Raw genomic sequence first — 14,333 nt, 5'->3', positions numbered from 1 at the left:
CCTCAACGCACTGCTGTGTTGTTCCAGGGTTTCAGGCAGTCTCCATCCCAAAATCCAGAGGCAACTCCAGGCATTGTTCAGGTCAGTCTCAACATCTGTATGCCACATTGTTGCGAACATGTTTCGCACTGCCCCCCCCCCCCCCCCCCCCCCCCCCCCCGCCTCTGCATAAAAATTCTTCCACTTGTGGGACAAATGACATTCTAAGTTTAAAACTGTATGGAAAGCATTTTGCCCTCTTACTAAAGGTTTGAATATTCTAGTTCTAAAGCAGTTGTCATTTTTAATAAAAGCTCCATGAACAGGGTAGAGGGTGGACTGGTGGTGACGCACTTGAAGATGTGCAAAAATTGAGATATTCATGTTCTTCTTTGACAAGCTCCAAAGCAATCATGAAGGTTGAATGACCTCTGATAGTCCAATGCGTTGTTATTCATTATTACCTACTTAATAATTAGAATATATCCTGGCTATACATTTTCTGATGATCGGATGTAGACTATCTCTCGGTAAACGTGTAAATTTAACATAAGAAGTCAAGCATAAACCTTACTGCACACCATCACATAAAGTACATTGATTATCAGTGTCAGCACCGACAGCCCTGTTAGACACTTAAACTGCATAGATCCACTCCATATAGTTCACAACACATAGGACCATATTATCATTTGATGGCTAATACCCATGCGAGCTTCATGTCTGCAGTTAATGACATTATCCAAAGTCCATGTTAAGATTACTGCCTTGTAATCACTCTCCATTGTTTCCTGCACAATCAATTCATCGATGTTCCCCTGTCTGCACACCTTGTTGAGCTGCCGCCATTTCATATTTAGAATAGCATTGGCATTCTGGACATGTTCCTCTACAGTTAGTCCGCATATAATTTGAAAGAAATGTCAACTCGTTAATAGTATTTTACTTTAATCCAGAATGACATTCAAATGGCTTATTTATGTAAAATCCTATTCAACCACTCAGTTCGTTTTAATATCTATAAAACGCAGTAAATGGTTTCAATGACAGGTTAATATTGATTGGAGGCCCATTCTGGGTTCCAGATCTTAAATCAAATATATTATGGTTCATTTTAACACAGAATACATTTGCAATATGTTAATGCTTGGCAAAATAATAATTGTCGCTCCTGTACCAACAAGACACATCTGCACTGTTTCTATACAGTCATCAGAATTGAATGTCTAGGGTGCATGCTCTTGTGTCTACATTATTAATTTAGAGCAATTAAACTTTAATCACAAGCAAATGTTTTCAAATGCAGATTTAAACAAATCAAGCAGTTATTTTTATCTGAAGTGACACTAATAGAAGCTACACTGGACTGATATTTGTAGTGTGTTCTCATAGAAACTATCAGTCTGGCACCTTATCATTTTTGATTTTGGAGAAATAATGACGGCTGACAGTTTCTGCGTGCATGCAGAGCTTTCTTTTCCAGTCACTGAATTTTTGACATTTTTAAGCAGTTATTAATTTCATATTATCATTAACAATTTGAGCGGTGATTATGTTTGCAGGAGATAAGATTTTTAATTAACCATGAATTGTCCAATGTTATTATAAGAGGTGCACAGAAAACAGCTAGCGGTGAATATAATTGGATTCTGAGCACGGATTATGTACAAAGACACTGGGCGCAATTCTCCGACCCCCACAGTGGGTGGGACAATCGCAGGAGTGCCGGGCGATTCCCGCCACGCCGCCCTGGCATCCGCACGTGATTCTCTCACCCCCCCCCCCCCCACCCAAAACGGCGTGCCGCGTTTCACGACAGGCCGGCTCGGAGAATCGCTGCTCGCCGTTTGTAGCAGGCGAGCGGTGATTCTGTGGCCCGGATGGGCCAAGCGGCCTGCCCAATCCGACGGGTTCACGCCGGTGCCAACCGCACCTGGTCGCTGCCAGCGTGAACAGCGCACGAACGCTGCGTGTGCGGCCTGTGGGGGGAGGGGGCAGGGAGGATCGAGCACCAGGGGGGCGCTCAGTAGGGGTCTGGCCCGCGATCGGTGCCCACCGATCGGCGGGCCAGCGTCTCTAAAGGACGCACTCTTTTCCTCCGCCGCCCCGCAAGATCAATCTACCATGTCTTGCGGGGCACCCGCGGGGAGGACGGCAACCACGCATGCACGGGTTGGCGCCGGCCAACCTGCACGGGTGACGTCATATCCGCGACGCCGGCCGCGTAATTTACACGGCGCCACTTTCACGCGGTGCCAAGGCCCGGTGCGCGTAATTGACGCGGCGCCTCTCCTCGCCCCCTGGGGGTGGGATAATAGGGGGTGTGGAGCGGCCTCCGACGCCGCAGTGAAACACTCCGGTTTTCACTCCGCCGTCGGCACTTAGTCTCCCGATGGGAGAATTTCGCCCACTGTTCCTGTGAAGATGTTACTAATTTACTGCTGTGCAAGCTGGTTTTCCAGTAACCACTTTAAAGATCTCAAACTTTATTTCAACTAAACCTCTGTTTGGATGGCACAGTGGTTAGCACTGATGACTCACAGCGGCAGGGACCAGGATCGATTCCGATCTCAGATGACTGTCTGAGTGGTGTTTGCACGTTCTCCTCGTGTCTATGTGGGTTTCCTCCAGGTGCTCGGCTTTCCTCACACAGTCCAAAGATGTGCAGATTAAGTAGATTGGCCATGATCATTTGCCCCTTAGGGTGGGTTTGCAAGTTAGGGTGCTCTTTCAAGGAGTTGGTGCAGGTTTGATGAGCTGAGTGGCCTCCTTCTGCACTGCAGGGATTCTACGTTTGCCAATCCTCTAGGATTGACCTGGCATTTCCTGTAATTGAGCATCAATCTCCAGAACACAGCTGTGCACAAACTAAAGAAAAATTATTGGTGCGTTAAAAATTATTTTTATTTGTTGTTTACATTGACCATTTCTCTTCACCAGATATAAAAAATATTGCAATGGTTAAAACAAAAATAGGCTGATTGGCAGCTGACAGTTAGGCATCATCCAGTTGGGTAATACTTTTTTTGCTTCTCAATTGGCGTAGAAAGGCAGTGCGTCACAAGCATGGATGTGTTGGCCGATGAATAGCTGAAACATCGGGGAAGTCATGTGATGAAACGGCCAAGAATATGTTTAATCGCAAATTAGAACCCTCACTGATACTTTGGGCATGATTCAGCTGCCTCGTCGCGCCCAACTTAGTATTGGGACGAGGCCCTTGAATCTCGCGAGAGGCCTTCATATTAGAGATTCACAATGCGCGAAACGCTTCTCAAGATTCAATGGAATCTCGCAGCGCGTCACAAGCTGGATCTTGCTTTCGCTGGGTGAGATCCAGGCATGACATTAGGCTCATTGAAATAAGCGCTCGCCCAACTCACCTGGGATTCACCAGCTTCTCCTGCGAGGCCTCAACCGGATGCCAGTTTGGTACTGGTTCATAAAGTCATTAATCAGTCATGATGGGACCTTGTGGGGGGGGGGGGGCATGGTGGTAGCCTGGTATTCCCCTTGGCAACTGTGCATTTTGGCAGTGCCAGGCTGGCAGGGGCATGGCTAGTGTGCCAGACTGGCAGTGCCCAGTTGCCAGGTAGCCCAGGGGTCGGGCCCGGGAGATATGCTTGCCCAGAAGAGGTGGAGTGATGGACTCGAGGACACCGAATGAGGTGAGTTGGGTAAAGTTGGGGGTCCTGAGGCTGTGGTTGGAGTGCAGTTGATACATTGGGGAAATAGCACCCCAATTCACAAGTAGTCTTCCGGCACTTGAGTTCGCCACTGCAGGAAATTATTTAAAGTGGCCTCGACAATGAGTTCCTCCCCAAGGCCAAAAAAGACAGCTAAGTGCCATTGAATAGCGGGGTGTTTCGCAGCGCTGCAGGAGTTGAGACTTTAATTTGAGTTTGTTGAATCGTGCCCCTTATTTCACACCACAACCCACTCACCCATCATCCGCTTTCTTGCTGACCTGTATTGGCTCTTGCTTTTACAATGTCTCAAATTTATAATTCACACCCTTGTGTGCAGAATCCTCCATGGTTTCACTCTGCCTGTTTTTGTATTTTTTCTTCACCACTACAGTGCTCCCCATCTTAGACTCAAGTCTCTGATGTATCCCTGCCCCCTTCTTTCTCGTAGACTAACCTGTTTAGTCTGCAATCCCTACCTACTGTTGTTTTATTACATACAAATCTCTGTCGTAATGCCTCCCGTCCCCATCCCATGTGCATTGTTATGTCTTTGTCTGAAGCAATGACACCATTGTTTTCTCGGGCGCTTTGTGAATAACAAGCAATTTTCAGCAGTTGTGAACTCGAGTACCCAGGTCTAGTAAGCATACGATGTGACAACAGAGCTGTTACATTTGATTGCGTAAGGAGCAGCTGCAATCATGTATCAGCATTGCTAATCAGTGCAGGTGGAATGTGGGTCACCCATCACCAGAATGTATAAACAATGAATTTTTACAGTGCTGTTTTGTAAACCTCCTGCCCAGGATCAGTGGTATATGCTGAATTAATCTACAAAGGACCACTGAGCACAGATAATAATAGTCTAGCTAATTCACACCATAATTAAACATTACTGTCCTCACACTTGTACTATCAAAAGTTTTGCTAACCTAAGATTTTGTTAAATAGTGTCACTTAACAGATATTTAAAGCTGCAGATAAGGAATCATGCTTATTTTATTTGTCCAAACAGATCACTTGCCAACTGAAGAGCAACCATTATATCATAAAAGAGGTTTTGTTCTTCACTGTGTTAAGTCTCCCTGCAGACAAGTGCATTTTGATGCATTTTCTGATGTTCAATGATTTTGGAGAATTTTTACTAATTCAGGGTGCCGGTGCGGGTGTGTGTAATAAGGTTATGTTCTGTTGTAGGAAGGAATGCTCTTTGTGCCTTGAGGCTTTATGTTTACTGACTATTGCACGCTGATTGTGTCCGATCTGTTCTCTCTTCAGACATTCCACACTCCAAGCCTTGGGGACGAGGAGTTTGAGATTCCACCCATTACCCCACCACCAGAAACAGACCCGACGATGGGACTAACAGATGTGGTGTCAGCTTTTCAAGGCCTTAATGATCCATTGCCCTCACAAGGGAATGAATTCACACCCCATTTCCCCCCACAAAGCCTGGAACTACCTTCCATCACCATATCCAGAAGTATTATGGACCAAGATGGTGGACTCCTCAGCAATGGTTTGTCTGTGGTAGGTGGAACTTAACTGTCTGGTATATGCAGCCTTTTATTCCTAGGAAGAACTAGACATCGCCTTGAGTGATGTTGATTATAAATTCTTGAACCAAAAATACATCCATAGTCAATACTAAAAGATACCTTTTTTGAATAGATATTCAATTCATTGACATACAAATTAGTACTTGCATCTATTTTGAACAAAACAGCATTTGGTTTGAATGTTAATGTGTGGCTAATAAAATTAGAGCCTTTAATGCTGGCTTTCTGATTGAAGAAGAAACAAAATGGAGAACTTGCCTCGTTTTTTCTATGATTGTGACACTGCATGAACAAAATAAATTTGCATTTATTGAAATAGTCAGATTGTGGTTCTACCAGTGGCTTGGTGAGTTTATCTAATCTAGCTGTGCTCCATTAGATCGCTGATTCAAACCTCAATCTCTGCTGATCCAGCAGTGCTCCGAAAGTTAGTGATTTGAAACAAACCTGTTGGACTTTAACCTGGTGTTGTAAGACGTCTTACTGTGCTCACCCCAGTCCAACACCAGCATCTCCACATCATGGATCCCAGTCCAGCCATGGGGTGCTAGAAATGACTTTCGTCTCCTCTGGTTTAGGGAGCATTCCCACAATGGATTGCTATCCAGCAGCTCTTGGTGGAACTCTACAAATGCGGTCACCCACCAAGTGAGGGTCAAACCTGTTGTACCCTACTGCCAAACCTGACTGCCGACACTCACCATCACCAGTCACATATGAATATCGGTAACCCAGCAAAGCCTTTAAGAAGAGGGAAGAAAATTGGTGAAAAAAATAAAAGAACACACAGAAGTAACTCAAAATTTCCACACAAATGTTTTTCCTATGAGATATAGACTGTAGACTATGCAGCAGTTGATTTACTCCAAACTCTTTAATCAAAGATTTGACTGACTTTATAAAAAGTTAATCCAGACTGGTGAATTATAAATGGCCTTATCAATCTCCTGGCTGTTTCATAATCTTTTAAATGCTAATGAGCATTTGATTTGCTTTAAAACAGGTTAAGTCATTACAGAGGTCTAATGTGTAACTTCATACAATGACTTACAATTTAAGTTGAAGTTATGCAGTAGCAAATTATAGCAAAGGGAGGAAATTTAGCAGGGATAAACTAGTGGGATTGATGCAGAGTGGCAGGGTTAAATGGGCAAAAAATTCCCAATGACTTCTGGGTTATACAGAGGGGAAATGAGGAAATCAGCCAATCTGCTCGAAGGAATATGCAGCTTACAGTAAATGCCCATCATTGTACTCTGTCTGATGAAATCCGTGGAACTTGTTTATTCTGACAGAACAGCCCAACTAACGGGTTATGGTCCGAGACAATGCTGAAGTGGCAGCTAGAAACATATTGTTGAATTTTGTAATGACATAAATTACTGCCAAACTCTCTCTATCTATCTGTGAATACCTCCTGTTGGCATTGGACAAAGTTCTGGAAGCAAAGGCAACAGGCCACTCCACACCATCTTCCAACTTATGTGAAAGGACCGCCCCTATGCCCTAAGGCATGGTTTTTCAAACACAGGGTCGCGACCTGCAGGTGAGTCAAGGCCAGGTGTCAGGAAAGTCGCGGAGCAATAGGTCACGGTGTTCCTGATAGTGGGAGAAGCACCAAACGTTTGCGAATGGCTTTTAAATACAAACGATGGAGTCTTTGCACCAGAAGTAGGGGCAGAAAGCATGTCATGCGCCCGGCATGTACACTGATGTCCCATGCCTCCAAAGTCCGTGCTTTGGGCTCAAAATCATGGAGAAGAGATTCCTCCATTTTGTAGCTGCCAGCAAGCAAGCAACAGGACTCCGTGAAGAACTGAAGATAGATCATTTTGTAATAAGGGAGACACAAGCAGGCCAGGACCTCGCGATTGAATCTGCTGGAGAGAGCTTTTCAGGAGCATCCACGGCAGGACCAAGCCATGCTGGTGTCAGCTGTGTACAAGCGCCAAGGCCTCTGATGAACAACCCATTAAGAAGACACTGAAATCGGGAACAAAGCAGTATAAAGATTATTTCTTGAGGTATGGCTTTATTAATTGTGCCAGCAAATCAGGATGCAAAGCCCATGTGTGTTGTATGCAAGAATGTTCTGGCAAATTCCAGTTTAAAGCCCTCAAAACTTCAAAGGTATTTGAAATCTAAGCATAGCGAGTTTGAGGACAAATCTCTTGATTTTTTTCAAAGGATTCAGTGATAACTTAACTTAAATCATCAGCTGAAGTCCTTAGCAGAAATGTAACATTGAATGACAAACCAAGTGAGATCGTGAAGACAAAGCAGGCTCACCTGTCGCATTAAAGGTAATCAAAATGGTGGGTCCCGAAGGTTGGCAAAAGTGGATCCTGGGAAAAAAAAGTTTGTAAAACACTGCCATAAGACAATGCATCCCAAATGACTATTATGGGTTTGTTTGGGTTAAAGTGAACAAGTAAGGCTAATGATTGTAAAGCCTGTTTCACAATCCAAAGATTTTCTTTGGGTATCTTCCTACGTCCATCGTTGATGCTTCTTCAAGAGTTGGTGCAGGTGCCAAAATTGTGGGCAAGTTGGGTAAAAAAGCAGCCACAATAATTGACCATTCCTAAAAAGCACTTCAACTTGGTCACATTCCTTGGTGCTGGCACCCCTTTTACTTTGTACTCGAGTGAATGTAAGCCTTTTGCATTGACTTTGAAACCTGGATATGTGACCTCTTTGGCTTGAAATGTGCATTTCTCCCACTTCAGGCGTATACTGGCTTCTTTGAGCCTCCTGAGGACTTCTTCCAATCTGGCTCTTTTGAGTGTTACCCACGTTACGAAGGCATTATCCAGATACATGACAACTTTCGGGGTCCCCTGTAAAAGGCTTTCCATCGTGTGCTGAATTATAGCGCAGGAACATGTAATACCAAAGGGCAATCTTGGATATTGGAATAAACCTTTGCGTGGGTTTATGTCCTTGATTCTTCATGTACCAGTAAGGTGCTGGTATACATGACTGAAATCCAATTTAGTGCACTTGAGGCCTCCTGAAATTTCACATCAGCTATCCCAGGAATAGAATATCTATCTATTTTAACAGCCCTGTTTACAGGCATCTTGTAATTGCCACAAATCCTTACTGTGCATTCTGGCTTTAACACTGGGACAATTGGTGCTACCCACACTCTGTAAATTGTACTGGAGTACTTATTCCCAGGTATCCAAGGCATTTCAACTCCACTTCAACCTTTTGTTGTAGAGCAGAGTGCACAGGTTGGGCTCAAAAAAAGTTTGGTGTATCGACCTCCATGTTTAATGGAGAGCCATTAACAATAAGGACAATTTCGATGGAGGATGTCTTGCTTAAGGTCACCATATTGAACTCATAAACTTCAGGTTCTCTTCCAGATCTTCTTCAAGCTTATTCACTGGATCGGCGATGTTTTTGGGGGGAACTAGGTGTAGCTTTTTGACTCTGCATCTTGCTTGTTTGTATATTACCTTTTCTATTACATCTGAAACAAATTAACACTTTACATTTGCATCTGTCTTGGGGATGGTCACCCCCATAGTGACAACAAGGCGCAAGAACATGTGACTGATAATCACTCTTCCTTTTCTCAGGCTCCGCTGCACCTCACTATCGGTACTTGAGAGTGGTCACCATTTCCTGCCATAGTTGATTTATCTCACTTTGCACACCTTGCAGTTCAAAAATGCTTTCAGTTGCTTGAGCCAATTCAACCGTTTTGTCTCGGGATATTCTGGTTTCTGCCAGCAACTTCGTCTGAATAATCAAGTTATTAATACCACAGACCAAACGGCCACGTAAAATATCATTGAGAGACAAACCAAATCGCAATGTTCAGATACCTGCCAAAGCCTGGCTATAGAAGTGGATACTTCTTCTCTATGACTGCTAATGACTGAATGGAATTTTAGCGCTGCATTATAATGGATATCCAGGGATTGTAGTGGTCTCTCACTAGTTGCACTAATTGATCAAAGGCCTTGAAGTCCGGAGCCTCCGGAAACATTAGGCTTCTCAAGTTTATATGCCTGTGGGCTGTGAACTATTTGAGTAATATAACTTTTTCCTAGTCTAAGCATTGAAGTCTTTCAACATATTGGCCCCAACTTTCAACCTCCGAATTGGATGGATCGATTTTCCTGACTAGTAGCACAGCTATTCGACTGTGGTTGATTCTTTACCTTTCTGCAGGACACCGAGAGGCCATTCCATCCTCCTCTTCTAAAAATCGACAATTTTCCTTTTGACTGGTTTGATTTATTCTCATCAGCGACATTGTAGCGTGAGGTAACACGACGAGGCAATGTTAAATCACGACACCGATTTATTAACAGATGAAGAACTTTATATTTACAGATCAACACAGCTCCAACACCGGACTAGTTCCCTTGACTTCCGGGCTTACTCTGAAGATCCCAAAGTACCCGGGTTTGCTCCCTAGCACCCAATAGGCGCAGGTTCACATGCTCCGTACCCATAGGTTCCAGGTGGATCACGTGACCAGCGAAGGATCGCCCCTTAAAGGGGCCATGCTATCACAGTAAAGATTTGGTTTTTTTACACTTTGAGAAGTTTAGAATCATGAAACATATCTTTCAAATGCTAAATGTTCAATATTCATTGGAATCATCTGATCTCATGGGGCAAGATTTTCCCCATGGGTTTCAGGATCCTACTATCAGTTTAAAATGGACTTCAGAAACCCCACTTTTGTGGGCAACAATCACTCATCTGTGTTTTTCTCTAAATTGGTCAATTAATAGCCAGAGAGTGGCCGGGCTCTTGAATCTGTCTGGCTAATAGGAGGCTGTCCCGCAGTGAAGAAGTAGAAGCTGACCTTTCAGGTAAGTGAGAGAGAGGGTACCTCCATCTTGAGGTGCCCTCTCTTCAACTTCGTAAAATTTACAATAAAAAACAGAACAAAATAACAGTAAGCCTGGAATTACTTGAATTAGCTACCTTCCTCTTGTGGTGGATAGCCCAACGCCAACCAAATCCCTCTTCTGGGGAAAATGGAGCGGGTTGGGATTGAACTGGGGACCCGAAATGTCGGCCAGCCACGTGGAGTTCAGCACCCACTCGCCTCCGTGTCTGTTGCAATCAGGGCCTAAGAATTCAATCCCAAGTCTTTGGTTTATAAACTGTGCCCAAACCTGCCTTTTGTTTCTCTAACACAATCACCTTCAGGCCATGGTTTTCTCCTGTACAGTGTCTGTGTTTTCAGCTGTCTGTTCAGTGTTTGTTGACTGCAGTCATAGCTGGAGCGTGAGAGCTTGGGTGGAGAACTAAAGCAGGTGTTTTGTAGGGAGGTCTGGTCATTCAGGTAAAATGCAACACAGCTGTCCCTGGAATGTAGCCTTCTAAGAAATCTTCATTATGGTTAGATGTTTGTGAAACATTTACATAGCCTGCTTCAAATCATTTGGAATATTGATGCCAATAATGGCCTTTTGTTTTCTACATTTAGCGGTAGCTGTTTGTATTCCATTCCTACCTTAATCACGTTTTAAGTTTCTTGCATATAAACTCTTTGATATAAATGTTCAAACATCTGTGCTGTCCAGGTGCTACAAAGCTAACACGTCAGTCATATTGGGAGTTGACAAACTGCAGCACTCCCAAGTCTCCAAACACAATCTGATTGCCAACTGACAACAAAAGTACTATTGTGCAGAAGACGGCTCCAGATTTGAGCAGGCCTGGCAGTCTATCTTAAATTATGGAAAAATTGACTGCTGCTCCGAGTCTAGTTTGCCAGCCCCCATGAATTATCCCTCATGCCAGACTGCGATAGGTCATTGGGAGGGAAGGGGGTGGTGCTGGGAAATTTGAGCTCTGATGGAGCACATTACCCATTCGTTGTGGAACCCATCCAAATTTCATCCCACATCTTTTCAACATGTTTACGCCTGCTCATAGGTGCAGGATGAGAGTGAGACCTCTCAAGCCAACATAACCACGCATCACCTGATTCCATTCCATTATAAATGGCACAGTCCTTTTGAACTGTCAACCAGCAGGAACAACGTCACATCCCCTTAATGCCATTAACATTTGCAATTCTAATTTGTTTATATGCTGCAACTGATTATCTGTTTGAAGAATGCAGGCAGTATAAATGGCCAGAAAGTTATTCCTATGGACATTGTTCAGTTCTCCTTCTTCATGGGTTAGCACTGGCTGAAATTCTGATTGTCCCCAAGCACCATGAACATTGTGAGTGTTGGATGGTGCTGTCGAAAACAGGAAAAGTTACGCTTGCATATGTATCTTTACTTAACTCCTTCCAACAAAAGATGTAAAACACTGGTGGTTTATATTAAAATAGGTTATGTTTCTATTTTTGTCTTTCCAAAGAAGAAATTTAGTGGCTTTCAACAGTGCAGCACTGATACATCACCTTTATATTTCCCTTGGGTAATGTACCAGAGAGATACAGTAAACCATTCCATGAAGCAGAACATTCTTTGGGTTTCTTGTTGAAAAGAATGTGTCAGTTTGTTTGATGAGTTGCAAAATAGTACAAACATTATCAGCACACACGGTTATTCGAAAAGTGGATGAAACAGAATTATTTCTGGGTCCTCAATTAAAAAAAATAATGATGCTCCTTAGGGGCAACAAGACAGGACTATTCACTCATTTTTCTATTATACAACACAGGCATCGTCATTTATAGTCTGTGGAAGAGAGGCATTTTGTACCACAACCATATAATTTAGCTTTCAGATATTAAACACTTTTCCTCCTTTTGTATGAGATTTTCAGTATTTGCTCACAGTGTGATTGACATTTTCTGCTCACAGGAAGTGTTTTGCTTTCACGACAGACAATGGAAGAAATTCAATCCTGTGGAAATAATCGCTGCCAAGCAAATTTATTAAACACCAAAATAGGAGACTAATTTCTGTACATTGTGAATCAGCCTTAGAATCTGATTAGAAGAATGAATAGGCAGTGTGTCATTTTACAGGAAGAACTCCAATTTTCGCAGGTTAGCTGTAATATATTTGTTTTGCCAGTTTCATTATTGATTTACCATAGATATGATTTTGGGCAAATTTTTAACAATTGTTTTTTTAAATTTAGAGTACCCAATTAAGGGGCAATTTAACGAGGCCAATCCACCTAACCTGCACATCTTTGGGTTGTGGGGGCGAAACCCACGCAAACACGGGGAGAATGTGCAAACTCCACACGGACAGTGACCCAGAGCTGGGATTGAACCTGGGACGTCGGCGCCGTGAGGCAGCAATGCTAACCACTGCGCCACCGTGCTGCCCAAATTTTCACAATTGGGGTAGCTAGCCAACATTAGAGTGTGAGAGCAGGGCTGAGCTATTTATCAGGTTAGTAGGATCAGGCTTGCAGCCTAGCTCAGAAGGATGGGATGAGAATGTTGTCTTTATGCCGGTAGTACATGTAAGGAGCTTGGTACTCTTGGCCAAGTTGTGGCTTGTTATGGTTCCACAGTAGAAAATAATTCACAAATTAACATTAAATTGCAGCCTCACTCCGAAAGGTCACAAGGAATGCTAGTGCGGAATGTGAATAAAAATCATATTGTGGTAGTATTTTCAGAAAAGCACGTTCCACTTCTAAATTGTGATTTTATTCATATTGAGGAGCATAAAACATTGGGTTGTGGAAGATAGCTGTGCCGATTTCACAACCAGAGTTCATTAGCTGCAGCTATGATGAGCCTAATTAATTCTTGGCTGGGGTCGCTCCATGGAACATCTGACTAAAGGAGAACATTGCACGTCAAGGGAGAAACAGAATTGTAGACCTGCCCCACAGCAAGTATGTCTCTCATCAGCTGCTCACTAGGCAGCATTTACAATGATCATGGAGAGGATTGGAACCTTAATTGCCCTTTCTAACCAGCTGATGGATGTGACACATAGAGGCGCTCTTGAGGGAGAATAAAGGATAAACTTTGCTAAAATGAACCTTCCTGTGATTTGCTGTTGGGAAAATTTATGATACTTGAAGCCATGGCACAAAATATAATGTACATTGAGCTCTACATTAAATTGTGAATATTTGCACAATGTCACATGGTAGTAATTTTTTAATATCTATTTTTATTGGAGATTTTTCATTTTGACACTAACGCAACAAACCCACAAAACTGGTACAGTATACTTTAAATGCTTCTGCACACATGAAAAAGACAGGAGAACGCCAACACAGTTGTACCTCCAACCATAAAACGATTAAGCTAGAGAATAGGTGAGTAGAGGATAAGGCCATGTAAATATGGTAATATGTGCACACCTTCACGTATAGGGAATTCAAAATAATGCTACAAGGAAAACCATGTAAGAGCAAGTCAGACATAGTGGAATATGAATTTGAGATAGGGGTCCCATACTTTTTGGAATGCATTTCTAACGCTGTATGCAGGTTAGGAACTCCATAGGGATACATTAATTAATAATTTATTGCCAATTTTGAATTGAAGGAGCAAAGGATGTTCTTCTGTGCCACAAAGTTTGATATTATACAGCCTTTTTTCATTAACGCCAATAATTCTCCGATTTGGAAGCCCCAGAATTAGGAATAAAGGATCAAATTATAGGGCCATACCAAATATCTTCTCAAGCTCTTAAATCCATCAGACCAATAAGATTGAGTTTTGACACAGCACCTCACACAATGTATGTACTACCTGGCACTTTAGGCACATCAAAGGGAAATCCCATTGACAATGGCAGGGTCAGTAAATCCCGCTGGCGGGCCAAAAAATACATGGTGGGTTGGTCGATTAAATCCTGCCCAAAGTTTCAAGTATACTCGCACAGGCTCTAGAACACAAATGTGTCTTAAAACTTCGCAGAAATCAGGATTGTTTCCATTGGGGAGACTGAAGCACCAAGGTGTATAGTTAGCTTATTGAGGTAAAGTCTCTTAAGTTGCAGACATTTTAAAAGGAGTGTCTAGGATATCAAATTTGGCACTGCTGCACAGACAGTGACCCAAGCCGGGAATCGAACCCGAGTCTCTGGTGCTGTGAAGCAACAGTGCTAACCACTTGAGTCACTGCCTGTGCGAAGTTTGCACGTTTCCCCCTATGTCTCCCATTCAGGGCAACCTGAATTTCCCA

The 14,333-nt window shown here is 43.1% G+C and overlaps 1 protein-coding gene across 1 annotated transcript in view; it reads left to right on the top strand.

Moving 5' to 3' along the window:
• Positions 1 to 14,333, top strand: part of tox3 (TOX high mobility group box family member 3) — a 143,587-nt gene that overhangs the window by 109,517 nt on the left and 19,737 nt on the right. Inside the window, 1 exon segment of the mRNA XM_038806709.1 lies at positions 4,947 to 5,198. Coding sequence (XP_038662637.1) covers positions 4,947 to 5,198 — 252 coding nt within the window.

The sequence above is a fragment of the Scyliorhinus canicula genome, chromosome 9 (genome assembly GCF_902713615.1).
Source record: "Scyliorhinus canicula chromosome 9, sScyCan1.1, whole genome shotgun sequence".
Taxonomy (NCBI): Eukaryota; Metazoa; Chordata; class Chondrichthyes; order Carcharhiniformes; family Scyliorhinidae; genus Scyliorhinus; species Scyliorhinus canicula.
Note: the sequence above shows the minus strand (reverse complement) of the source record. Positions and strands in the feature narration are given on the sequence as shown.